A 23,864-nucleotide genomic window follows, 5' to 3' on the forward strand; every position below is an offset into this window, starting at 1 on the left:
TATAGGTGATTTATTACAAACAACGTATTGGCCCACGTAGACTGCACACAAAGAAAAGGGTTCCCAGGTGAAATTAGTAGTACGTGTTATATATGCTATTGTGCGTATTAGTTTACGGGACAAAGTTTCTCAGAAGAAAGCATTTATGCGACAGCTAACGTGATGTGGATATTTATTTTCTTCGCCAACCACCGCGTGTGAAAAATGCAATTATTTATATCAAATCATGACAACTGCTAATATGGTTTGGAATCTCGGGGTGGTAATTACTGCTAATTAAGTATATGCATTCCTATATATATGTTTATCCTTATCTCTGAGATCAAGAGAGAAGTGGAGATGGAGGCGAGAGAAGAGAGTAGTAGTAGTGTGCCGTTGATTGATAGTAATAATTATATTGGGAGGGGAGAGGAGTTGGGTCTTCACGTAAGGGTGTGGGAGGAATCCAAGAAGCTATGGGGGATCGTTGGGCCAGCCATGGTTGGGAGGCTGGCGTTGTTTGGGATGTGCGTCATAACGCAAGCCTATGCAGGCCACCTTGGTGACCTCGAGCTCGCGTCTATCTCCATTGCTACCAATGTTGTCACTGCTTTAAACTTTGGTCTCATGGTACGATACGTAATTGTTTAAATGAAAACTCCTCCATTTCTCATTAGCTAAGCACATTAATTTGATATAATATAATTTACGCATGCATGACAACAGCAATATATACATCTAGTCATCATTAGCAGCTATTTATCTATCTATCTATTTATTGTAAGATGAGGATGCAGGATATTATTTGTAGTATTAAGTTTTGTTTTGCTTATGTTTTTCCGTTTGGGAGTCAGAATTCTGATTCATGTGTTGGATTGCCATTGATTCAAGTTAAATTAGGTTTCTCCAATTAATATTAGATCCAAAATTTTTAATTTATAAAAATTCAGTCATTTCGTCGGGTTAGATTTTTGAGTCATCAATCTATGAGTTTATATACAATCTTGTAGCTAGACTAGTAACCACAAAGAAATCTTGTTTATTTTTTATTTATTTATTTTTATATTTTTCTTAATTTATTATTATTATTTTGTCTTCTTGATTTTGTGTTGAGTTGAATCAATAAATTAAAGAAGATTTCGATCTAGTTTTCATCCAAATCAACCACTTAAAGAAGTTTACTATTTATCTTAACTTCCTCCAACAAGTAATACAGGGTTTTAAAGTATCCGTTTCGATATATCGGTTATTTTTATTTAAAAAAATGGTATGTACCAACTGAATCACGGCCATTTGAGACGATTTAGGCCTAAGATCCCACAGCGATATGGTCGGAATCCGCGAAAACTTCAATCCAAGATGACTATTCTTTCTTTGTAGTTTTGTACGAAAGCAATCTAGGTTTTACATTATTTTCATGCCAGTACGTAATCCAACAGAACCTACGTTTCTCACGTACGAATTATTAATTAAGACGACAAACTTAATTAATTCCTCCTCAGCTTGGCATGGCAAGCGCCTTGGAGACACTATGCGGTCAGGCCTTCGGCGCAAAGAAGTACGCCATGCTCGGCATCTACATGCAAAGGTCGTGGATCATCCTCTTCCTCTGCGCCATCCTTCTCCTCCCCATGTACATCTTCGCCGCCCCGTTCTTGATCCTTCTCGGCCAGCCCGAAGACCTCGCGCGCCAAGCCGGACAGCTATGCCTATGGCTGATCCCTCTCCACTTCTCCTTCGCTATGCTATTCCCACTGCAGAGGTTTCTCCAATGCCAGCTCAAGAACTCCGTCAACGCCGTCGCCATCGTCTTCGCTCTCGTCGTCCACGTCTTCGTCAGCTGGCTTTTCTTGGACAAGATGAAGCTTGGACTGATCGCCGCGGTCGTCACGCTCGACTTCTCCTGGTGGGTGGCGGTGGCCGTGGAGTTCGGCTACGTTGCTTCGGGAGGGTGTCCTCGCTCTTGGAAGGGGTTCTCCATTGAAGCTTTCTTTGGGCTCTGGGAGTTCTTGAAGTTATCGGCTGCGTCTGGTGTCATGCTATGGTATGTGACATAACTATATCCTTAATTACCTTCATATGTTTATCACATGAAATTTTCTACGTAAATCTGCTTCGCTAGGCATATATTGAATCATTTCGTTCGTTGCCACTTGTCAGATATGGAATGTGATTTAGCTAGAGGGAAGAGAGGCAAAGCTCTAATAAGAAATTTTTATGACTACATTTTTTTTTTCCTGTAAACGTTTAGTCATTTAATTTATTTCTTACTTGGTGCACGGTGCAGCTTGGAGTATTGGTATTACAGGATATTGCTTTTGCTAGCGGGTAATCTAAAGAATGCCGAGATTGCTGTGGATGCTCTCTCCGTTTGGTGAGTACCAAATATTGATTTCACGTAGTAGAAATGCCTCTAATTAGCTTCGATCTTTTCCAAAAATATTTGGCTGGCAGCATGAACATTAATGGCTGGGAGATTATGATTCCAATGTCATTCTTTGCAGGCACTGGGTATGTTATACAATTAGTCCTCTCTTTTTTTTTTTAGTTCTATGCCACATATATAATGCGGACTAGAATTTGGCGATTTGATCAATATGCTGACTGCTAATATCTGCTTTAATTTTTGTGTGTAAATATAAGAGTGCGAGTTGCGAATGAGCTTGGTGCAGGCAATGGTAAAGGTGCGAGGTTCGCAACCATTGTGTCTGCGATAACCTCCACCGCGATAGGCCTTCTCTTTTGGGCGCTGATCATAGGCTTCCATGAAGAGATTGCTCTCATCTTCTCGTCAAGTGTAGTTGTTCTTGAGGCCGTCGACAAACTTGCTACTCTTTTGGCTTTCACCATTCTCCTTAATAGCATTCAACCAGTTCTTTCAGGTAATTAAACAAGAAGCTCTATCGATGATTCTATTCTATGAATATTCTGTTCTTCGGTATCTTATTTCTTTCTCTTCATATATAATATTTCTTTTGCAGGCGTAGCAGTTGGTTCAGGGTGGCAAGCAACGGTGGCGTATGTGAATATTGGAACATACTACTTGATTGGGATTCCTGCCGGAATTGTACTGGGATGGGTTTTTGACCTTGGGGTTTTGGTAAGTCATGCTATTCTCTTCTTAAAAACAATGTTGACTTGAATCTTACAAGTTGATCATCTAATCAAGGCTTCAATTTGTACTACTTATTACTAGGGAATTTGGGCTGGAATGATCGGTGGCACTGCTGTTCAAACAGTCATACTGGCCTTCATTACCATGAAGTGTAACTGGGACAAAGAGGTAATTAAACTCAATACACTTCTCTTTTTCCCTTATATTTTGGAGTGCTCCAATGTAATAAATCTAATCTTTTGGGTGCAATTTCTTTCCTCCTCTTTCTTTCTTCCGCTGGCTGTTTGTAGGCGAAGATAGCCTTCGAGAGAATGGCGAGGTGGGGGGCTTCTAAGTGACTTGAGGAGTGATATATAGATGAAGAAAGAGAAAGCATTGCTTTCCCAAAAGATTCTGAACTTTTTTAATGCCAACTTTACAACGATTCAACGAAATTAAGCATAAAGTTTAGCTTAGCTTCGTCTAAGGCTATCAAAGCGCATAGATGTAATTAAACAATAAAATATAAAGAAAGAAAAATATCTTCTTAAAGAGATATAAGCTACAATCTAGCAAATTAGATTGCTTACATGTGTATAAAATTATCATAATGCTAGTTACTATTTCTATTTGTAATTGGCAATTTGTGAGCAAAATAATATTGTGTATCTTATGACTCTAGAGCAACATTATTGTATGAGCTATGAAACAAGGAAGTCATAAGAGGTCGATAGAGTTTTGAAAAGTCTTTGAACCGCTTGTATAAAACTTTGGAAGATCATCTATGGCCTATAGGAAGCTTTAAATGATCGTATTTGAAAAACTTTAGAAGAATTTCTTTAGAAATCTTTCCGAAGCCATCCAGCGAATACTTTCAACCAGCATTAACCATAGTCCTGGAACAGTTGTGCATTAGTTTTAATCCCGAAAGAGAATCTAGAGTTTTTTTTTTTCTAATCTTTGGTGGATAATAATTTTAAAAAAAAATTATGTGTTTGCATAAAATTTTGCTAGATTACTTGAAAAATCTCATATCTTACAACTATCCATATATGAGTATTAACGTAAACAACCGAAACACAGTAACCTCATTTAGCTTTACAGAAGGACAATGACTAGGTCTCATACATGGAGGAGAACATCTCGAAGTTTAGATTCTCTCCATTTCTTTCATGCTCTGAAGTGGTCCAGAGCACATTAACTTTAACCTCCAAATTAAAATTATAGGATTAAGTTAATAAAGAAATAGTCACACCTGCCGTAAACTTTGAACAGGCTTATAATTCGGATCTTCCTCCAAAAACAACAGACGACGAGGAATCAAAAGTCAACTGGTAGTAGAAGCAAATTCAACACCGCGAGCTGACCCAACTAAATTCAACCATATCTCATGGTATACATAAAAAACCGACCAACCTCTTCTAAAATGAAACAAACATACAGCTTACTTAACCAACTTTATTGCATTGAATATATGTATTGGTTACAAAAAAATGTACTTATGTGAGCCAAAAGTAAACGCTAAGCACCTTTATTCGCAAAAAAAGAGCTGACACCGCCGCCATTTGACGCCATCACGACTAGTCAACCCATCTGCTCGACCCGAATCGGACCGGTTTATCCGTCCCGGGTTGGATCCAATCCAAGACCCGAGCCGAGGCGCTCGTTCTCTCGGATCGTCTCACCCTCCTCTCCTCGTTCTCCTTCCTCACCACAACTTCCTCGATCCGCTCCCTCGCCTCCATGATCTCCAGCCAAAATCCCTCATCCCCGGCCGTCCACTTCCAATCGGATGGCCGATCTCTGCACTCCTCGAGCCTCCTCATTAAGCACACGAACTCGACGGAGTCGGCGAATCCTAGCGATCCGATCCGCTCCCGCATCTCCTTCACCCGGACAAGGGTCTCGCGCTCCGCGGTGACCAGATCCTCCTCCACTAACCTCACCGCTTCCCAGATTAGCTTATTACCCTCGATGGCGGGGGACGAGTCGGGGACACGGCGGATCTCGACGATCACGGCGACGAAGGCGTCGATCTCGGCGAGGAGGTCAGCGTTGAGGAGGGCGGTGGCGTGGTCCGGGTCGGGTTCGGGGCTAGGGTTTGGGGGGAGGAGGAGGAGGAGCTCGAGGAGGCGTGCGAGCCACCGGACCCAGGCGGCGAGGGCGAAGGAGGAGGGGGAGTTTCCGACAGGGAAGGAGGCGAGGGCGAGGGGGTTGCGGCCGGAGGAAGGGTGGCGGAGGAGGAAGGGCGGGAGCTGGTCGCGGAGGATGAAGGGGCCATGTAGGAGGAGGAAGTGGAAGGAGAGGAGGGACTTCAGCGCGACGGCGGGGTCGCGGGTGGAGAGGAGGCGGGAGGAGAGGGCAGAGACGAGGGAGGACGCGGAGAGGCGGGAGCCGCGGCCGAAGGAAAGGAGGGCGGAGAGTTGTTGGGAGGAGGGGGGAGACGAGGACGGGTGGTGGGAGGTGGCGCGGACGACGGCGAGGTGGGCAGAGGCGGAGAGGAAGGTGGCTTTGCTTACCGAGGCCGTGTCCTTGAGCGCGCCGACGAGGTCTCGGAGCTTGAGACCCATGAGATAGGAGGGAGGTTTGGATTCTCTTTTGGGGGTCAAATGAATCGGTTGAGTAAACTTGGGCTGTTCGATTAGTTGACTAAGTATACTTGACGCAAACTTTCAGTACGGAAAGATAAGAACAAGGTTGTTTATTTTTGGGGAGTGGGGGGGTTCGTCGACAGACACATACGCAATTAAGGATATAAGATAAATGAACCAATTATTCGTTTGGGCCAAGATTCAACTCTGAGAGAAACATTGACAGGTATATTGATTTCTTCATGCTAATCTACAATGGAAATAGTCATTACATGTAATAGCTCTGGTGTGTAGGAGAGTAGTTGCGCCATTCCTTTCACCGCTTTGCTGGCTTATAGGGAAGTAACATCATTATACTAAATGCTATTACGATCTCTGAAGCGTTCTTGATCTTATTAATCCATCATTAATGGTGGTCATTGTTACAATATAAATTATAAAATTTATTAGTTACTAATTATTTAAAATTTTAAAATAATTAGTGTGTTAATATGATATTAAAGTAAAAATTTTGAGTTGGAATCTTGTTAAACCTCGACATAACAAGCATCAGTTATGTAATATCTAATTACCGCCCATTCGATAGCAAGCTTTCTTGAGCTTGACTGATGGAGATACCTCCTCTCTTATAGATAGGTATTTATGATCAAATATAAAGTACAGTTGAGTCCAGTTAAAGTGAGGTAACATAGATCCAGTAGAATACTACAAGTTTCTCATAGTTAAAATGATACAATTATTAGTTGACATGCAATCTTAGGAGATCCAACACAGACTTGTCCTTTAACTTGCTGCTCTGCTGTTGCTCCATAAAATCACCATACTTGATGCCTCGATAGGCCAGGGGCCTATCGATGCTCACCAAGTGGGGAGATGGTTCCACGACAGCATCAAGATTGGGTCCAAGCAGAGACACAATTGACATCCTGGTGCTCTCGCCACTGACCACTGCTCGGTGTAACACACTTCTATACCTTCCATTGCTAACAATCTGCACACAGTAGTTAACACCATAGTGTTTGAGATTTACTACGAGCCCAGGTTAGATGTGCAACTTAGAAGATTGTTAATTATACCTCCATGTGGTCTCCAGTGTTGACGAGGTACGAATCAGGGAGGGGCTTCACATGAACCCAATTGCCCTTGTGCTTGACTTGGAGGCCATTGACGCCGTTCTGGTAAAGGATTGTGAGGAGGCCATGGTCGGAGTGGGAGGGCAGTCCCATGGCTAGCTCAGGCTGTGGGCATGGCGGATAGAGATTGCTCGCCAGAATCTGGAAGCAGGAGTCGAGGTTTAAGGCCTCTCCCATTTGGCTGTCATCTAAGCCTAAGCTATTCCATATTCCTTTGAGGAGTTCCATGCCCACAACTCTCGTGCATGCCGTGTACTCTTTCGAAATTTCTCTGATCCATTTTAATTTTAGGTCATTGATTTATTGTACAATTTAAGGGGTCAAAATTAAGGAGGGGCTTACCTAAACTTAGGAGGCTTATTGGGGGAGTGGAACACTGGATGAACAAAGATCTTGACGTAGTCCCTCCAGTACATGACGTCCTCCACTTGCGAGTTGAAGCTGGTTCCTATGCGAATTGGATCCAGCACTTGCCGCCCAAGGTACTCTCCCTTCTCCTCAGCCGTCAGACCGAAGAGATCCTTAAACGCGTCCATCATCGAGTCCCTTAATTTCGCAGGAACGCCATGATTCACCACCTGCGATCGAATAATACAACCATGGCCTTATTCTTATCCATCCACTTCGTTCCACTTGGAGGAATAACTTAGAGTAAGTGAACGTACCATGAAGAAGCCCCAGTCCTCGCAAGCCTTGCCCAGCTCACGGACAACCTGAGATCGTTCATCTGGTGCTCCATTCACAAGGAGATCGAAATCGATGGCTGGGATTTCCTCCTCGACGATGGGTTCGAAATCCCTGGGTGCCTCTGGGATTCTGGACACGAATATCTGTGGAATAGTGGGGAGGGTAATCGAGTCGGATAACTCCTTGACTGAGCTAGGAGAGGATAAGGTCAGCGAAGCCATGGAGATGGGAGCTGAGAATATCTTGTGAAACTGCTATTTTGGCTTTGAGTGCTGGATCAAATAATCTTCACATAGAAACAAATTATATGAAAAGTTTAACATAACTCGTGTCAATTTCTCTGCGATGTCTAGATTTATTTCTGGCTGTCCAATTATTGCGTGTCTTGCTGCTACAACTTTACCATAGTACCACAAACAAAGCCTATCATTTTCTGTTAGCTAGTTTCCTCTAATTTGCAACTTCTATTGTGATTCCACCAACATTACTTCGACTTTTCCAAGAGCTTCGAGAGTGCGTTTGTACTATTCTCTGCGGGTAGGTAAGGGTCCTCCGCTCACCTTCCCTAACTCTGTGGGTAGGCAAGTGAAGTGTTTGGGTAGGAATGAGTGTCGAGCAGTGGGGTCTGGGTCAGATTTTTATTGAATGCACCGCCAAATCGTTACTATGCGATACATGTAGTCCTCTTCTTTCTTCATTTCTATGTAACCTTCGTTACTTCTTTTCTTGCTTCGTTCATAGGTTTGTTGTAGGTTTTGATTTCAGGGGCATCTCATAAGCAATTAGCCGGTGATTCTTATTTCTCTCACCTTCAGATATTCACAAGATTGTGCATATTTAACTATCAGATTGCAACAAAGTTGCATTATAACTTTAGGCATTTATATCTGCGAACCCGTTTGGGACATATTTTTTTTTTTTACTGTATTTTATCAGTGTTATTTGGCTTGATACTTTGCCCTTCTTCATAGTAATGTCTAGTATAGTTAAAATTAGATATTGTGTCAAATGATTTTCGCCGTGTCTCAAAGGGCAACAATAAAAAATATCAAGATTTAAATTAATGAAACCATTTGATTGTAGATCTTTCCTTAGAAGAAAAAAAACCACAATTAACTAGGTATATGACAATCCATCTGTTGGGAGATAAAGACCTCATATTAATTCATCTAGATATACGAATTTAAGGTTCTTCTTAACACAAACGAGATAAACCAATGCAACGCTATAACAAATCAGACATATTTGGTCACAATTCTAGCCCAATGGGTTGAGTCCTATTAGCTCACAATAAAAGTTATGAGTTTAACTTCCCCATGAAAGCCTATAACCTTATGATCTATGAAAAAGAAAAACAAATGGGTCAAGCTTTTTAATTGGGAACCCAAACTTAAAATGGGTCAGGTCCAAGATGGAAGCTTTATTTGAAATGGGTTCGAACTTAGAAAAGCCTAGTGAGTCGGCTGTTAACTAACTCTCCACGGGTGGGAGTTTTAATATACGGATCTCTCTCAGAAAAAAGCCTAAAATAAAACCTTATGAGTGAAAATTATTTTTAATAGTCTTCTTTAGGTATAAGGTATTGGTCGGCCGAAGTCAACAGAATTTGTAAATGATTCATATTTGATTTAATCACCCTTGACTTGACCGTTCGTCACAATGGATTAATTTAAACATAGTGTGAAACCAACAATGAATACCATTATATATATTTAGATTCATCAACTAAATATTATAGATTATAATTTAAATGGAGGATATACTACGAGAGAATAAGAAAGAAGAGAAAATTTGCAAGAGAAATATTTTCTCTTATTAGAAAAATAGATTTTCTAATCATCACGTTTCTCTCTCTCTCTCTCTCTCTCTCTAATATAATGAAGAGAGGAAGGGATTTTTCTCTTCCTTTCTCTCCTATCCAAATAGAGAATATAATATATAGTAATATAACTATGTAAGTCCCCGGAAATTATGAAAAGAACCCCATGAATTTTACATGTAAGTATTTCATTGATTGTTGGATAAGAATGTTATGTTTCCATATTAGGCAGGGCATGAATTTGCCGAGAACGAGAAGTTTGTTTCCCAAACATGACCAAAATTTCTTATAATATTATTCATGACATCAGGGATGACATTTGCCATTGTTAATTTAAACTAGTAATTTAAGTAAGTCAATGAATTAAGGTCTAACATCGTGTCTTAACTTCTTAAATATCCATGATACTTGTTTATCATCTGGAGCGGAAGTAATTTGATTTAGATTTAGACGAACAACTATTTTAAATATCATTAGATATATAAGAACAAAACCATTACCTGCAAAGTGGAACATAACCCAATGTCAACTGCTCTGCGACATCTCGTTAACTTATACATTTGTTTCGGCCTCTGTTCCAGTTACCGAATGAATGCTTTGCCGGTACCCAAGACTTTCTTTCATTTTCTACTACTTTGTTTTAACATCTATTGTGACTCTTAACGTTACTTCAACTTTTCCAAGAGCTTCTTCAAGAGTGCGCTTGTACTATTTATTCTCTTCATGCTGAATTCGTGACTTTAGACTGACTTTAGAGTTCTCCAGGAAAAAGCGTGATTCCAAGATAGAAGCAGTTATATCTTATCAACAACTCTTTAAAGAGATTTTATAATCTAATAGAAGCCAACCTTATTGCCTGGCTAAGTAGTAGGCGGACACGGTTATTTCGCGATTAGAAAATTAGGATAGTCTACTCATCATCCATCATTTTATTAGACTAAAGTGAAACAGCAATGCTCTTTCCTTGATCAAAGAATCACACCTTACATATATTAAAGAAAAAATAAACCACTAGTCTTATCAATCTCAAATCTATTATATTGGAACGAATCAAACCCAATCCTGCATGGACCACCATTAAATTAATATCCGTTCGTCACTACCTCGTGACGAACAGTTCAAAAAAAAAAAAAAAAGGACAAAAAGAAAAGAAAAAGATTTACGAGGCTTATGTACATTACACCCAACGGCCTTCATATTGCCACGTCGCCCAGATCCGTTCGGAACATTTGCAATATTTTACGAATTGAGCGAGGGATGCGAAAGGCGACTCGAACCCGACTCGGTCAAACTCGCCGGGCGGCCATCGGCGACTCGTCCTCCTCCGCGGCCGAGCTGCCGCCGCCGAGGCAATCGAACGGGCCCTTAACGGATCCAAACTTCCCCTTCGTGAATCCTTCTCCTTCCACCTTCTTCACCGACCCTTCTCCTTCCCCTCTCCTCCCCGTCGCCCACGCCGGGAACTTAGCCGAGAGCGTCCGCGCCAGGAAAGACGGCCACCTGTCCGACCGCCCGAGATGAATGCTCCGGCCGCCGCGGCTGCTCCCTTCCCCTGCAGCTCCCCCGCCGCGGTAACCCGACCGCGTGCTCCCTTCTCGGGCCGTCGGGAAGGCGAGGAGGCTCGTCGTGCGCTTGAGCTTCCCGGCGGCGACAATCTCCTTCCGCACGTGCTCCGGCAGGCGGAGGGTGAACCTGTCGAGGTTCTCCCCCGGTCGGACCGCCGCGGCCGACAGAGAGTGCCCGGTCGAGTGCGACCTCGGGAATCGCCCCGGACGCCGGCCAGATTTAGACCTCATAGCGCGTCTTAAGCTCCCGATCCGGTCCAGCTCGACAGCTTCATCTTTCCTCGTCCTATCCTCTTCGCTCTCCTCCCTATCCACGTCGATCACCACCGCGTGCTCCGGAGCCGTCGCCGGAGGAGCGTCGTGTCTCTCGTCCTCCGCCACCTCATGCGGCGCTGGTGTTGGCTCCTCCGCCGTCTCGGCGACCGTGGTAGCAGCGTTGGGATCGGGCACGAGGTTGCATCGGCAAACGGGGCAAGTGACGTGGGATTCGAGCCACGCATCAATGCAATCCGGATGGAAGACGTGAGAGCACTTGGGAAGGAGGCGAAGGGTCTCGTCGTCCTCGAACTCGCTCAAACACACCGCGCACTCGAGCGCCCCCTTCCCAATCTTGAGCTCCTTCGCCTCCGAGTACTCCATCGTCGGGAACGTCTCCAGCACCGCGGGGTCCAGCCCCCTCTGCCTCCGGGACCTCGCAGTGAGCGCTCCGGCCCCGCTCGTTGCGTTCCCGCCTGTTCCGGCGCCGATGCGGTCGCCGGCGCACTGGCGGATGTAGATGGAGAAGAAGCCGAGGAAGAAGAAGGCGCTGATGAGGACGACGATCACGATGGCCATCGACGGATTGAAGCTCGTGGGGCCGAAGTAGCCATTGGTATTGTCAGACGGCGGCGGCGGCTGCGCGTGGCCGCATGGGGCGGTGGCCAGGAGAAGCAGTAGGAGGAAGAGGAAAGGAACAGCACCATCATAGGTCGCACGGCGGGGATTCGTCCCCATTGGGTTGGTTGTCTGAGATGCTTATGGAATAAAGATGAAGCAATAACTAAGTGTTGGCAAGTCGAGCAGGGAGGTGATTATAAAGGAAGGCATCCAAAGAAGCCGTGGCCGTGAAGCTAATAGCGCGAAGTCAAGAAGTCCATGTTCAGGAATCTGGTAGGTCCCGTCACTATCGTCTTATTACGGCTCTACCTCGGGATGGCTTTGTGGGCGTGGCGTCGATGATCTCGCACGCGCGAAGTCGTCTTGCTATTGTTGATGGATAAATTAATCTCCGGTCAAGGACGGCAGCTGTGGCTGCTTAGAGATGCCATCGAAACTAGGAGCGACTTCTTCTAGAAGCGATTACCTTGGAATGACCGGTAGTGTCGAGGCATCCACCTTCCGTGGAAGAACACCAGTTCCTGTTCCACGTGGCAGATGGATCACTAACGTAGATGTAGTATGAGAAAATTAGAGGGGATGCACTTTTCATAATGGGATTGGGGCCAACATAGGATAATTCCAAGCATTTTGATCACAAAGCGACAATTAAATGGATAAAAAGCCAACCATACATTTTTACATGTCAAGAGAATCTCTCTTAGAAAAAAAGGATGGTCTAACTCACTCTTTGTGACAAGGTTGAGTTGAATTCGGTAGCTTACTTCAAACATTTAAACGGTCGGCCGCAATCTTCCTATTCTTTCGTTTTTTAACATCTGTGTATTGAGTCTTAAGAATATATCAATGGAGCGCTTAAAAACTGAAAGGGCTGTCCGGTTTGGCCCATACCGAACGTAAATCACGGAAATAGGAACGAACCTTCCTAGTGGAAAGAACAAAGAGCCTTATTCTCTCATAGCTTTTATCTTTACCGCTTCCACACTGGGCCTGGACGTTGACATGTGTTGCTGAACGGAGTACGCAACGATCATTTGAGACAAAAACGAAATGAAAAAAAAGAGTTACATACTGATCCTAATGTAGCGAAGTCATAAATAGCTACTTATCTTGCAAGAAAACCATGTTTTGATAGTGATCTCTCTAAAATATCAAACTTCAGAGGGGTTCGATATGGAGTTGAGGATACCCAGAGTCCACTAGTCCTTTTGCAGATCACTAGTTTCTGGATAAGCTTAAACAACAAAATGCTACAAATAATCAATCACAGAGAAAATCCGGACAAGAAAAACGTTCTATTCGCAGAACAATCAGGCGTTGTAATATAACCGAGTAATTAATACCAATAAAATTTGAGGAAGTTGGTACGAAGCAAGAAGTTGTGCAGCCTCCTAAATGGAATGACCAAACCAGAAAAACGTGGGATGTATTGTACCTGAATCCGGATCTTTTCCTTAGTAGTGTGAGTCGTTCCACTCGAGCAACGGTTTTGATGTGCACCCAGAACTGTTGGCGAGAAGAGAATGCTTCCAAATTAGAACTTATAGATATCCAAATATTAGTACTTTTGCTTGGTCAAAATAGGAGGTTACTAAGTCTACCATAAATTTAGTTCGGTGGACAATCAACGCCAAATATCCCTAGATTGATCGGTAGTATAAATGATATCACTCTTTTTGGTAGATGGTCCCTGTTAGTTAGGTGTAAAGTGATAAGGGCTTCAAAGCCTTTGCATATAGTAGTAGGAATATAAATTGTCCAAAGAATCCTTACTCTCCGAGAAGCATGGATAAAGAATGGGGATGTACTCGTTAATCACTGTAAATTGTACTCCTCTATAGAGCTTGTGAGCTTGTGAGCTTGACAAGTTTCTGTGATATATTCTATCCGCTGAGCAGGGTAAATAACGTGCAACCGTGCAAGCAGGACAGCATCTGCGCAAGGAAATACAACAGAATAGTTTCCGATGATTGCGACAAAAAAAGCAAATACGAAATGGCATATCTCAGAACCCAAACCAAATTGCACAAGTTGTTGCATGCGCCAGAATATTAGTTGGAGAACAGACTATTAGTTGGAAAAAAAGAGTAGAATTCTGAGGTTTTTGAACTTGCCACTGTATCTCACTACGTACAAGTTGTGAGTGTAATTTGTATCTAAGACAATATTTCCAACTTCACCTAACAGTCTTACTGATACATGTTAGTTAGAAGATATGGAGAAGAAAGAAGTCACTCACCATCTTTTCCTTCCATCTGTTATCACCATCTATGTCTGGCAACATCCTCAGTCCTCACACTACAGCATTTCCTTCACGCTGTTCAGTTCTCCATCATGAACACAAACAACTTTATCACTGAGAACCTTATGAGCAAGCACCACCACTCAAATCAACCCGACATGAAACAAAGTATTTTGAGAGCTTTCATCTCTTGCGGCGCAGAAAAGCTCACTCGGAGAAGTAATTGAACAACTTTATTGCTCTTGTCATCTTCTTCCATTTCTTCCTCTTTCAGCATGTGAGATGGTTTTTGGTTCTGTTGGCGCTGCAGAGAAGCATAATGCAGGACAACGGTCCGAAGCAGAGGAAAAAGTGTACTCATGGATATATGCCTTGGCCAAAGCTGAGAAGAGCATGATTTTTGAGTTTGTCAGGTCCACTGAGAGAGGTACTGAAAAACAAGCATTTCTGCATTAACATATAAAGAATCAAAAGTATACAACTCTTCTCAAATTAGTAGTTCACTCAAAAAGCTTAGTAAAGAAACTGCTCTGTATTTGTTAATCTTTTGCATGTCCGTAGTCTATCCACTAGTCAAATTATCTTACTGTCAAATTACTGATATTAGACCAAAAAAATTGTACTTGTACAACTCACCTTCAATCTCAGGTCAGCTCTCCCCTCGATATAACTGGGTCACAAAGAGTATAAGACCCTACTGTTGTGCACAGGGCCAGCCACCAATCCTCTCTTCAGTCTGAACTCTGGGTAGGGCGAATGTATGGCAGGTCTCCAAGTCTTTGTGAACAATGTTTTGAAACAGAGAGCATGCATAAAATGCTATGAAAATACGTAAGGGGTTAATATTTATTTTATTCAAATACTCATTAATCACCATCTATCATATATCATTTCTATTCCCAGTCCCTAACCAGCTACCTTCCGAATTTTGTTTAGCCAACTATTATAAAGATCTTAAAACTGAGATAAAAGAAATCTACCACTTGCCACAAATGTTAGACCAGATATATAGCAGAGTGTAATTTTGTGAAATGTATGAACAGGGTTGAGCTTCAAGGAAGCAGAAGGAAGATTGAAGGAAGGTGGAAGAAATATCCCTGCTTATCGTGCTTTCCCCGGTTGGTGGCAGCTTTTGTGGAAGGCTTTGTTGCATCTTTTTAATATCATTCTCATCGTTATGGCCACCCTATCATACCTAGCAGATGATAATGCCAATGGAAGCATTATGTTCATACTAGTTCTGATCAGTGTGGGCATTAGATTCCATCAGGTAGTATATCTATAACTAGGACATCTGAAAAGATTATACAGACTTCCGTTTCTTCATATCCTTTTCATGTTAAAGTGTTAACCTAAGAGCTCATCATACTGGTCACTTAATATCCAAACTCAGAGAAGAACTGCTATTTTCTTACCAGGAGTATAACAGTTCAAGAGCAGCCATGCATCTCTCTGAACTGTTAAAGTCGCCTGTCAGAGTACAGAGATGCGCCGGAAGAGTTTATCAGACAGAACTTGTAGTCCAAATTGATCAGAGAGATATAGTTCCTGGTGACATCATCCATTTCAGCCCTGGGGATCTCTTCCCTGGTGACATAAGGCTAATAACATCAAAAGAGTTGGTTGTAAGGTAGCATAATTTGCGGCTCATACTATTGCTACTCTAAAGCCACTTATAAAACATATGACGAGATCCTTATTTTGAACAGTCAGTCTTCATTAACAGGGGAGTCAGGGACAACAGAAAAGACAGCAGATGTTAAAGAAGATCTTCAGACTCCTTTGCTAGAGCTAAAGAACATATGCTTTATGGTAATCATGGATACAACTTAATGTCTAATACCATATGGATTTTTCTACCCTCCATTTTTCTTTGCTAAATTTAAAAGTACATACAGCATCTGATTAGGAATTTAATCAGGAACACTAAATTCCAGGGTACTAGTGTGGTATCTGGGTGTGGCACTGGCTTAGTGATATCAACAGGTTCAAATACTTACATGAGTACCATATATTCCACATTAGGAGAAGAGAAACGGGCAGATGCTTTTGACAAAGGGGTCCGGTGTGTATCTTACACACTAATTTGCATTATGATAGTTGCAGTCCCAGTTATTATCTCCTCTGATTACTGGGCATCTCACAACTTGAGTGAGAGTATAATATTTGGGATCTCTGTCGCAGTTGCACTGACTCCACAGATGCTTCCTCTCATTGTAAACACAAGCCTTGCAAGAGGAGCCATAGTCATGGCTAGAAGCAGATGCATAGTTAAGAGCATTTCAGCCATACAGAACATGGGAGCAATGTGAGTCTAAAACAAAGCGCTTTCCAATAAATATGCTTATTCCAGACATAAAGATATTATTGTGAGTAGTATCATACATCTAGATATGTAAATGTCTCTTTGAATACATGCATTAGGACTTCTATTTTACTAGTACAAGATTGGTATGCAATACTTATTAAAATTTCTTTGCCGACTATGGTGCATCCGAAGTTAGAGACTTGGAGTATAACAAGATTAATCCACAAGTGATACCTAACTAACATTTAGCTCAATCTATTTCCACTCCCATAAAGATCTTTCTAGTACATCAAAGAAACCTGCTATCAGATTATGCAAGTATATCAACAACATGTCCTACTCATAATCTGGTCGGTAGGCCTTTCCTGATGAATTAATGGTTAAAAGAACCATATAACAGTAAACTGCTATAAGCTTTATTTACATTTTGAAGTGTAGAATGACATAATGAACTTAGATGATTCTTAATTCTTAAATCCATAGACCAATATTACTGATGACCACCAGGTAGTAATGTTCTCACAAAGAACATCAAAAACAAAGTGTTCAGTGAAAAGATGTATCTACCTGGGTAAATCCAAATCAAATATATGGATAGGGGTGAAAATTAGTGAATATTCCACTCTGCAGATCTCCAGGTAAACATGTTAAAGGGCTAATTAAATAAAAGAAAGAGAAACTATAATTTGAATGCTTCGGATTCAGTGTCAATAAACTAAATAGATAATTGTTTGAAAACAGCATTACCATGTAAATAGCCTTTCTGGTCACTGTGAAAGCACTGACTCTTCCAAATAAATCGAAACCCAACTGCAACAAGATGTCACAGCATGAGTGCTAATGCATCAATATGTTTCCTTTTCTTGCGAATTTGTAGAAAATGCAAAGCATTTGCTTCTAGTAAGATTCATTACAAGTTTTGAACCCTGTACCTTAAATCATTAGAATAACATAAAAAGAGCTAACAGATAAATAAACTATTTTTACAGTTACTGCTAAGAATAAGTTTAGATAGACTTATTCTTGTAGTGTTCTAATAAGTTAGCCCTCTTTCCATTTCGGAAAAGTTAGTATTGATAAATTATCTTGTATTTCATAGAGATATCATGTGCATTGACAAAGCATTCTAATAGATTAATCCTTTTACCATTTTTGGAGAAGTTATTATTGATCAATCATATTGTATTTCATAGGGATATCTTGTGCATTGACAAGACTGGAACTCTCACCACGGACCATGTTATAGTGGTTCATCACTTGGATAGTTGGGGATCTTCCAATGAAGAAGTTCTAAGATTTGCATTCCTAAGTTCATATTTCAAGACAGAGCTCAAAGGTCCAATTGACGATGCAATTCTTGCATATGTTTACACAAATGGATATAGGTTCCAGGCAAGCAAATGGAGAAAAATAGATGAGGTTCCATTTGATTTTATAAGAAGAAGAACGTCACTTATTATTGAAACGGATATAAATGGTATGTCTGATAAAAATTCCAATGGTACCACCAGATGTGTGATAACAAAGGGGGCAATGGAAGAAATTTTAAGTTTATGTACCTCAATTGAGCACATAAATGGTGTAAACCTAGCTCTCACTTCAGAAGATAGACAAAGAATCCTTCAGATGAATGAGAAATTGAGTAATGATGGATTAAGGGTCCTGGGAGTAGCAATAAGAAGGATAACAACGGTACGTTCCCACATCTCTATCTGCTTTAAGCTACAGTGATAGATGAAATTTCTAACTCAATATAAAGTTTGATCCTTCAATTTATTTTGTAAATTGTAACTTCTCTTTGAAATTTTGGGACAAATCTTATGTATGATAGAGATTCAGTAACACATTAGTCAAAGGCAATGTGATAATGATCGTTAATTCATTATTTATTCTATCAGACAGTGTACACTCTTTTATTTGTTATCAATATTTCCAGTAATTCATTTCATTTATACAGAAAAGAAACAATGACTTACCAATGCAGCAATTAAAAGTAGCTCGTAGGTACAGCAATAACATTATTTTTTTGACTTTTAAGAGATGAACTAGATGACAGTAAGTTTTCTTTCCTGCTTGTTATGGACTACAACAAGACTTATGCTCAGCGCCAGTCAATTAAGCTGCTTCTTCCCCACACCCTATACAACATTGATGCTCTCAAAAGCAAGGGAAAAGATCATCAATATTGCAACTTTGCAAGCGTGTAGCTTATCATAACGTATGCAAGAAAATTTAAGCATCTGCTACAGCCTACAGGCAGTATCATCATTCTATGGAGAGAAAAAGAAAAATCTCTATGATAAGCATAAGACCTTATCAAATAACTAAGAAACAGAAACTTGTGGTATATTAAAAGAACGATAAGACCTATGACTTAATTGAAAGTTAAAAGATGCTGAGGAAACATGTTTTAGTGATACGGCTAAAAAGGTTTAAGATGATGTACAGAAATGCCAAAAAGCCCGACGATCTTTTGTAAAAGATTGGAGAGATTGGGATTAAAATCTGAGTGGATGCTACCTCCTCTTGCATATGGCTATTATATATTGATAAACCCCCCAAAGGCTCCATCTTTATACTACATATAACAGATCCTCTGTACCTGGAGTTGTCCTATCTGTTGATAGTATAGGAATTTTTTTTTTATCAGTATGTCATATCCTATGTATATATCCCTGGTAAAATTCATCAAGAAGTTAAAATAAAAACAACATGGCACTCTTCTAAGCAAAGCTGACACTCCACCTTCCAAGTTTATGTATTACACCAAACCAGGAAACTGAATTATCTATTCTATCAAAATCAATTTGTTAAATTGTCTTGGAGTATGCATTATTAAGTTACCTTCCCTTCTGTTCTGTTATACCAGAGAATTTCTAGTGTGGTGATTAACTACAGAACAATTGAGTCGGACATGGTTTTCATAGGCATCATCGCCTTATTTGACCCACCAAAGGACTCAGCTAAGCAGGCCCTGAGGCAGCTAGCAGAAAGAGGAGTGAAGGCAAAGGTGTTAACAGGTGACTCACTTCCACTGGCAATTAAAGTCTGCAAAGAGGTTGGCATCAGAACAACTCATGTGACAACTGGCCCAGATCTTGATGCTCTTGATCACACAGAGTTCCATGAGACTGTCAAAAGAGTGACAGTGCTGGCACGCCTTACGCCAATCCAGAAGTTTCATGTTGTTCAGTCACTACAGAAAGTTGGTAACCATATTGTCGGGTACTTGGGTGATGGTATCAATGACTCCCTTGCGCTGGATGCTGCTGATGTTGGGATTTCTGTCGACTCGGGAGCAAGTGTCGCTAAGAACCTTTCAGACATAATCCTACTTGAGAAGGATCTAAATGTGCTTGTTTCTGGGGTTGAACATGGAAGGCTCACGTATGGAAACACTATGAAGTACATAAAGATGTCTTTGGTGGCAAATATCAGCAGTGTTGTCTCCCTAGTTGTTGCAACTATTTTCTTACAGTTTGAGCCACTCACTCCCAGGCAGCTTCTTATCCAGAACTTTCTATATAGCCTGGGCCAGATTGCAATCCCTTGGGATAAAATGGAGGAAGGTTATGCAAGGAACCCGCAAAGGTGGTCTTCCAAAGAATTGCCAGTTTTCATGATATGGAATGGGCCAGTTTGCTCGATCATTGACATAGCCACCTTTTTGTTTGTCAGGTTTTACTATGGAACCAACAAAGTTTCCACTTCTGAATTCTTCCATTCTGCTTGGTTTCTTGAGGGCCTACTTATGCAGACTCTTATAATCCACATGATTAGAACAAGAAAAGTGCCATTCATACAGGATTTAGCATCATGGCCTGTGATATTTTCAACCATCATTGTCTCAGCTACTGGAATTATATTGCCATTTACTCCAGTTGGCAAGGTTATGGGACTTATTAAGCTTCCATTATCATATTTTGGTTTCCTAGTAGTACTTTTTCTCGGATATTTTTCACTTGGACAGGTAGTAAAAATGGCATACATTCAAATCCATGGCCAGTGGCTTTAAACTACAAATTCATTGTTGCATCAGTTAAGCAGTGAATGAAATGCATGTCTAATTCTGAGAATTTGGCACTCATGATTCTTTATCAGACATTTTAAAGATTTCGAGATGGTTATGTAGTGACCATTTCCTAATTCATTTTGATCCATGACAGATGAGTGTTCCAGAATTAATAAGATATTTGCAGGATCTCCAAGATGTTCACATGCAGTGTTCTGCTTAATTTTGCGAACCTGTACTATGATATGTCAGCTAATATTTTGCATTAGCAGCACTAACTGCTTAACATTTTATCATAGATGATGAAGTCCATTTATTCACAATCATGTCAATAAAAAAGCAATGTACAAAAGGTTCTCATTGCCACTATAGCTCTGAACAATAATCCATGTCTAAGGAGCTCACTCAAATACAGAGTAGAGAAGGAAGGTACCAAAGTGCAGTAAATGGACTGGAACAAGATATTGAAGCAAACATCAGGGCATGAAACTAAGATGTGTGACTAGAACTTATCCAGGTGTCATGTGGTTGCGGAACAAGTGCAGCATTACTTGTTTTACTACAGGTATTAAAATTCCTTCTGCAATAACAAGCATTGTGCTAGTTGGATAAGTTCTATTATGAGATACCTACGCTCAAAACTGATAACACACTCGATGAGCCACACAAATACATGAACGATAGAGTGATTTTTCATAGAGAACAAGCTAGAAATTCTAAAAAAACTAACAAAGTTAATCATTATTATCAGAAAAGATAATATATGTCCATCTACCTACCAAGAAGAAGGTATTTGTCTTCAATATTCCATTTGAAACTCTCTGTCCATTAGGACAAAACAAAAGAAGCATCATCATGGTCTGCTGCCGAGGGCTTCCAAATTATCTAATACTGGAATTGAAAAGTTAATGAGCTAACATGGATAAGACAACTTCTCTTAAAAAATGTCACAGCATGAGAATTCTTAACATCACGGAACAGATGAGACTGAAAAATGCAAGTAAATCTCGATGCATATGTAAAGTAAAGTGAAATTTTTGATTTTAAACTAAACATCAAGAAGAACATTAGTCGTTCTTGAGGTATTAAAAATTCTCTCAAGAAACTCGCATAGTGCTTCCTCATTCTTTTCCCAAGCTAGCAATGTCATCAAGATCCCAGCAGTACGAAGTGTATAACGAAATAGAATCCTTGGCGTTAGCGCATCACCATTCCTCCACTCCATAATTATACGGGCAAAAGGAATTCCTAGGTGACATTGTCAAATTGCTAGATTAAATCCTGTGGTCGAGGTTGTAATCACTAAATTCCTACGCGATTAAGAAACTATCTCCCGGTAAAGAGTTCCGGTCTAGGGTTTTTTTTTTTGACATCATCCGCATTGCTTCTCTACGGATTAAGGTGATCGAAGATTTCAGATTTGTTACACCTCTAAAGCAGAGTGCCTTCACTAACTTAATGCAATCAACAAACTTGAGAAAAAAGAAAAGAAACAAAAAAGAATACGTACGTACGAGATCGTTCGTTTCGTACCCGGTGGTGTTTCTCACATTGCGAGTCGAAGACTTTGCCGCCATGGCTTCCTCCTCCGACGCCGATCTATTTATGGACTACCGTCTCGGCCCAAAATATTCGGGCTTGGGCTAAAGAGGGTCATCCAGGCCATCTCAGATGGAATTGTGAAATCTAGGGATAGCAAATTAAAGATAAAATAAATCGCGCAACCGAACGCGCCTAAATGAGACTTATATCACAAAGATTTTAATCTTTTAAAGCCAAGTGGCATCGAACACGACCAGATTCTCCAACACCCTAGCTAGCTAGTCCTAGCAAAATCCAATACATCCATCGCTTGTCGATTCAAGTGAGAAAAGGCAACGAACTTTTTGTTGATTGATGAGTTAAATAACCTCCAATTTGAGAGGCTAATGAGGTAAAGGTACCCTTTCCTTGTTTGGGCCGTCCCTATATATATGGATTTATGATTGATTTGCTTCATAAGAATCTTATATAATATAGAGCTCAAGCCATAGTTTCACGCATTTCGAGGAAGCCACTTGTCTTCGGTAACGCATCCCCACGTTGGAATCATTGTCGGAATAATGATGAACCCATTATGGAATTTCTTTTAAAATTTCTAGGTGTCTACGTAATTGTTTATGTCAGACAGCCTATTTTCTTATTGTCGTACGACAGCTTGTGGGCTAGAGAATGCCTCCGGAAGTCGCAGTAGTAGGGTTCGAACTTGTACATATTAAAACCCAATTAGCTATACAAGCTTTAATTATTGGATATAAGATAAAATAGTGTCAACTTTAATATATAATAGGTGATATCACATGGAAGCTGATCGTACACCATCTTAGTATGATGATGTGATAGTATAAAGATAATTATAAACTCTTAAATATATTTTACAACAAAATATTTATTTACATAATTCTAATTAAAACTTTGTATAATTAGTAAATAAATATAAATTTTTATATAAACTTTTTTATAATTAAATAATAAATTTTAAATATATATATAATTTATATTTAAGAGATATGGATATAAAGTTCTCGTGATAAAACTTGTAAAGTAACATTAAACGTGGTTGAAAAAATAATTTTAATTCTGGATAGACGGTGCACTGTTGGCGTACGTTAGAAACGAATCTCACAATATAAATTTAACTAGTCTCATCCATGTCTGGCGCATGCATACATATAGAGAGTACACTAGCATTTGGCACGGCCACATGTTGTTCGAAACAAATGCATGCATGCATGTGGCCGTGTGGTCAAAGATGTGGCAGAAGTTAGCTTGCACATTGAGAACCAGACAAGCTACGGCTATGCCCGAATATAACAAAAGTCACTTCCCTATACTTGATTGTGACAAAACGTTACAAATATGTCATACTATTAACCGGTTATTAATACTAGTGCTAAACGACCAATTTGGATGAATAATTGAGAGGTCCACCATGCTAACGGCAGTATTAGATGTCATTTAGCTGCAGTCTAATATCTAGATGGAATCTCGATGGATTAAACAATTTGGTCGGGTGCTTGATTAATGTAATAGTTTGTGATTTGATTAATCGTAACAGTTGTGCTCTCACTGTCTAAGTGAATTTTTGTAAACGCACTTCTAGGTAGCTACGATGATAGAATAAACGAGATTGCTTCTTTAAATCTTAATTAAGTAGGGTTTTAAGCTTTTAATGGAGAAATCACTTAGAAAGCATATCGACCTGGCCTAATAAAGACGAAGTAATCGAAAGAATTGCAGGAGATTGATTTGACTCACAGGGAGCAAGAAATTAACGTCATCTCTTGATCATGAGAAATGACAATTATTTCTGGTGTACGTACTTAATAAAACTTAAAAAACTCGTACAATAATTGAGCTGTCAAATTGGAAATCCAAAGATAGCCCGATCCATTAATAGATCTTAATAATTAGGAAAGGTTATAAAAGTACCTGTCGTCGTATTCTTACGTTAACCACCAATCACGAAGAATTATTTTGTTCACTGCAACATAGTTAATCATTTGATTTGATTTTATA

General features: G+C 40.4%; 5 protein-coding genes across 11 annotated transcripts; 2 read left to right on the forward strand and 3 right to left on the reverse strand.

Moving 5' to 3' along the window:
• Nucleotides 1–258: 258 nt before the first annotated feature.
• LOC140799362 (protein DETOXIFICATION 27-like) lies at nucleotides 259–3,625 on the forward strand. Its single transcript, XM_073153674.1, has 8 exons — nucleotides 259–609; nucleotides 1,482–2,023; nucleotides 2,267–2,353; nucleotides 2,434–2,490; nucleotides 2,623–2,861; nucleotides 2,961–3,079; nucleotides 3,176–3,262; nucleotides 3,385–3,625. The coding sequence occupies exons 1-8, from the start codon at nucleotides 301–303 to the stop codon at nucleotides 3,430–3,432; spliced, it is 1,488 nt and encodes a 495-aa protein (XP_073009775.1). The 5' UTR covers nucleotides 259–300; the 3' UTR covers nucleotides 3,433–3,625.
• Nucleotides 3,626–4,517: 892 nt separating this feature from the next.
• On the reverse strand, nucleotides 4,518–5,962 carry LOC140781884 (putative clathrin assembly protein At4g40080). The gene has a single exon (XM_073128171.1). The coding sequence runs from the start codon at nucleotides 5,641–5,643 to the stop codon at nucleotides 4,654–4,656; it is 990 nt and encodes a 329-aa protein (XP_072984272.1). The 5' UTR covers nucleotides 5,644–5,962; the 3' UTR covers nucleotides 4,518–4,653.
• A 370-nt stretch (nucleotides 5,963–6,332) lies between these two features.
• Nucleotides 6,333–7,943, reverse strand: LOC140780512 (2-oxoglutarate-dependent dioxygenase 19-like). Its single transcript, XM_073126126.1, has 4 exons — nucleotides 7,463–7,943; nucleotides 7,140–7,375; nucleotides 6,741–7,068; nucleotides 6,333–6,655 (listed from the first exon to the last, which is right to left on the reverse strand). Exons 1-4 carry the CDS (start codon nucleotides 7,703–7,705, stop codon nucleotides 6,404–6,406), a joined length of 1,059 nt encoding a protein of 352 aa, XP_072982227.1. The 5' UTR covers nucleotides 7,706–7,943; the 3' UTR covers nucleotides 6,333–6,403.
• Nucleotides 7,944–10,320: 2,377 nt separating this feature from the next.
• On the reverse strand, nucleotides 10,321–21,969 carry LOC140783735 (E3 ubiquitin-protein ligase ATL31-like). Of its 5 annotated transcripts, none has more exons than XR_012108182.1 (8): nucleotides 21,817–21,969; nucleotides 21,086–21,197; nucleotides 16,862–17,104; nucleotides 14,623–16,239; nucleotides 13,984–14,368; nucleotides 13,518–13,678; nucleotides 13,346–13,434; nucleotides 13,025–13,250 (listed from the first exon to the last, which is right to left on the reverse strand). XR_012108182.1 is itself a non-coding variant. In XM_073130748.1 (7 exons), the coding sequence occupies exon 7, from the start codon at nucleotides 11,859–11,861 to the stop codon at nucleotides 10,590–10,592; it is 1,272 nt and encodes a 423-aa protein (XP_072986849.1). In that variant the 5' UTR covers nucleotides 11,862–12,265; nucleotides 12,472–12,562; nucleotides 12,666–12,978; nucleotides 13,180–13,250; nucleotides 13,346–13,434; nucleotides 13,518–13,678; nucleotides 13,984–14,120; the 3' UTR covers nucleotides 10,321–10,589. The 5 variants fall into 5 exon arrangements, 3 of the variants coding, with proteins under 3 accessions (XP_072986849.1, XP_072986865.1, XP_072986859.1); XR_012108181.1 differs by having other exon boundaries at nucleotides 13,984–14,416; nucleotides 21,817–21,959; XM_073130748.1 differs by lacking the exons at nucleotides 14,623–16,239; nucleotides 16,862–17,104; nucleotides 21,086–21,197; nucleotides 21,817–21,969 and adding exons at nucleotides 10,321–12,265; nucleotides 12,472–12,562; nucleotides 12,666–12,978 and having other exon boundaries at nucleotides 13,180–13,250; nucleotides 13,984–14,120.
• Nucleotides 13,721–20,510, forward strand: LOC140783721 (uncharacterized). 3 transcript variants are annotated; one of them, XM_073130729.1, is made up of 9 exons: nucleotides 13,721–14,205; nucleotides 14,297–14,413; nucleotides 15,030–15,256; nucleotides 15,405–15,616; nucleotides 15,696–15,798; nucleotides 15,924–16,294; nucleotides 17,488–17,986; nucleotides 19,164–19,885; nucleotides 19,973–20,510. In XM_073130729.1, exons 1-9 carry the CDS (start codon nucleotides 13,944–13,946, stop codon nucleotides 20,307–20,309), a joined length of 2,850 nt encoding a protein of 949 aa, XP_072986830.1. In that variant the 5' UTR covers nucleotides 13,721–13,943; the 3' UTR covers nucleotides 20,310–20,510. The 3 variants fall into 3 exon arrangements, with proteins under 3 accessions (XP_072986830.1, XP_072986822.1, XP_072986838.1); XM_073130721.1 differs by having other exon boundaries at nucleotides 19,164–20,510; XM_073130737.1 differs by lacking the exons at nucleotides 13,721–14,205; nucleotides 14,297–14,413 and adding an exon at nucleotides 14,701–14,817 and having other exon boundaries at nucleotides 19,164–20,510.
• Nucleotides 21,970–23,864: the final 1,895 nt, after the last annotated feature.

The sequence above is a fragment of the Typha latifolia genome, chromosome 1, assembly GCF_019914945.1.
Source record: "Typha latifolia isolate L0001 chromosome 1, TyphaL0001v2, whole genome shotgun sequence".
NCBI classification, from domain to species: Eukaryota; Viridiplantae; Streptophyta; class Magnoliopsida; order Poales; family Typhaceae; genus Typha; species Typha latifolia.

Excerpts from the sequence above, each read along its gene's own strand:
- LOC140799362 (XM_073153674.1), top strand. The coding sequence starts at position 301 with ATGTTTATCCTTATCTCTGAGATCAAGAGAGAAGTGGAGATGGAGGCG. Across the intron at positions 3,080-3,175 it reads TTTTTGACCTTGGGGTTTTG|GGAATTTGGGCTGGAATGAT; the intron begins GTAAGTCATGCT and ends ACTTATTACTAG. Across the intron at positions 3,263-3,384 it reads AGTGTAACTGGGACAAAGAG|GCGAAGATAGCCTTCGAGAG; the intron begins GTAATTAAACTC and ends GGCTGTTTGTAG.
- LOC140781884 (XM_073128171.1), bottom strand. The coding sequence starts at position 5,643 with ATGGGTCTCAAGCTCCGAGACCTCGTCGGCGCGCTCAAGGACACGGCC.
- LOC140780512 (XM_073126126.1), bottom strand. The coding sequence starts at position 7,705 with ATGGCTTCGCTGACCTTATCCTCTCCTAGCTCAGTCAAGGAGTTATCC. Across the intron at positions 7,376-7,462 it reads AGGACTGGGGCTTCTTCATG|GTGGTGAATCATGGCGTTCC; the intron begins GTACGTTCACTT and ends ATTCGATCGCAG. Across the intron at positions 6,656-6,740 it reads ACACTGGAGACCACATGGAG|ATTGTTAGCAATGGAAGGTA; the intron begins GTATAATTAACA and ends TACTGTGTGCAG.
- LOC140783735 (XM_073130764.1), bottom strand. The coding sequence starts at position 11,861 with ATGGGGACGAATCCCCGCCGTGCGACCTATGATGGTGCTGTTCCTTTC.
- LOC140783721 (XM_073130721.1), top strand. The coding sequence starts at position 13,944 with ATGTTAGTTAGAAGATATGGAGAAGAAAGAAGTCACTCACCATCTTTT. Across the intron at positions 15,257-15,404 it reads TGGGCATTAGATTCCATCAG|GAGTATAACAGTTCAAGAGC; the intron begins GTAGTATATCTA and ends TTTTCTTACCAG. Across the intron at positions 17,987-19,163 it reads CAATAAGAAGGATAACAACG|AGAATTTCTAGTGTGGTGAT; the intron begins GTACGTTCCCAC and ends CTGTTATACCAG.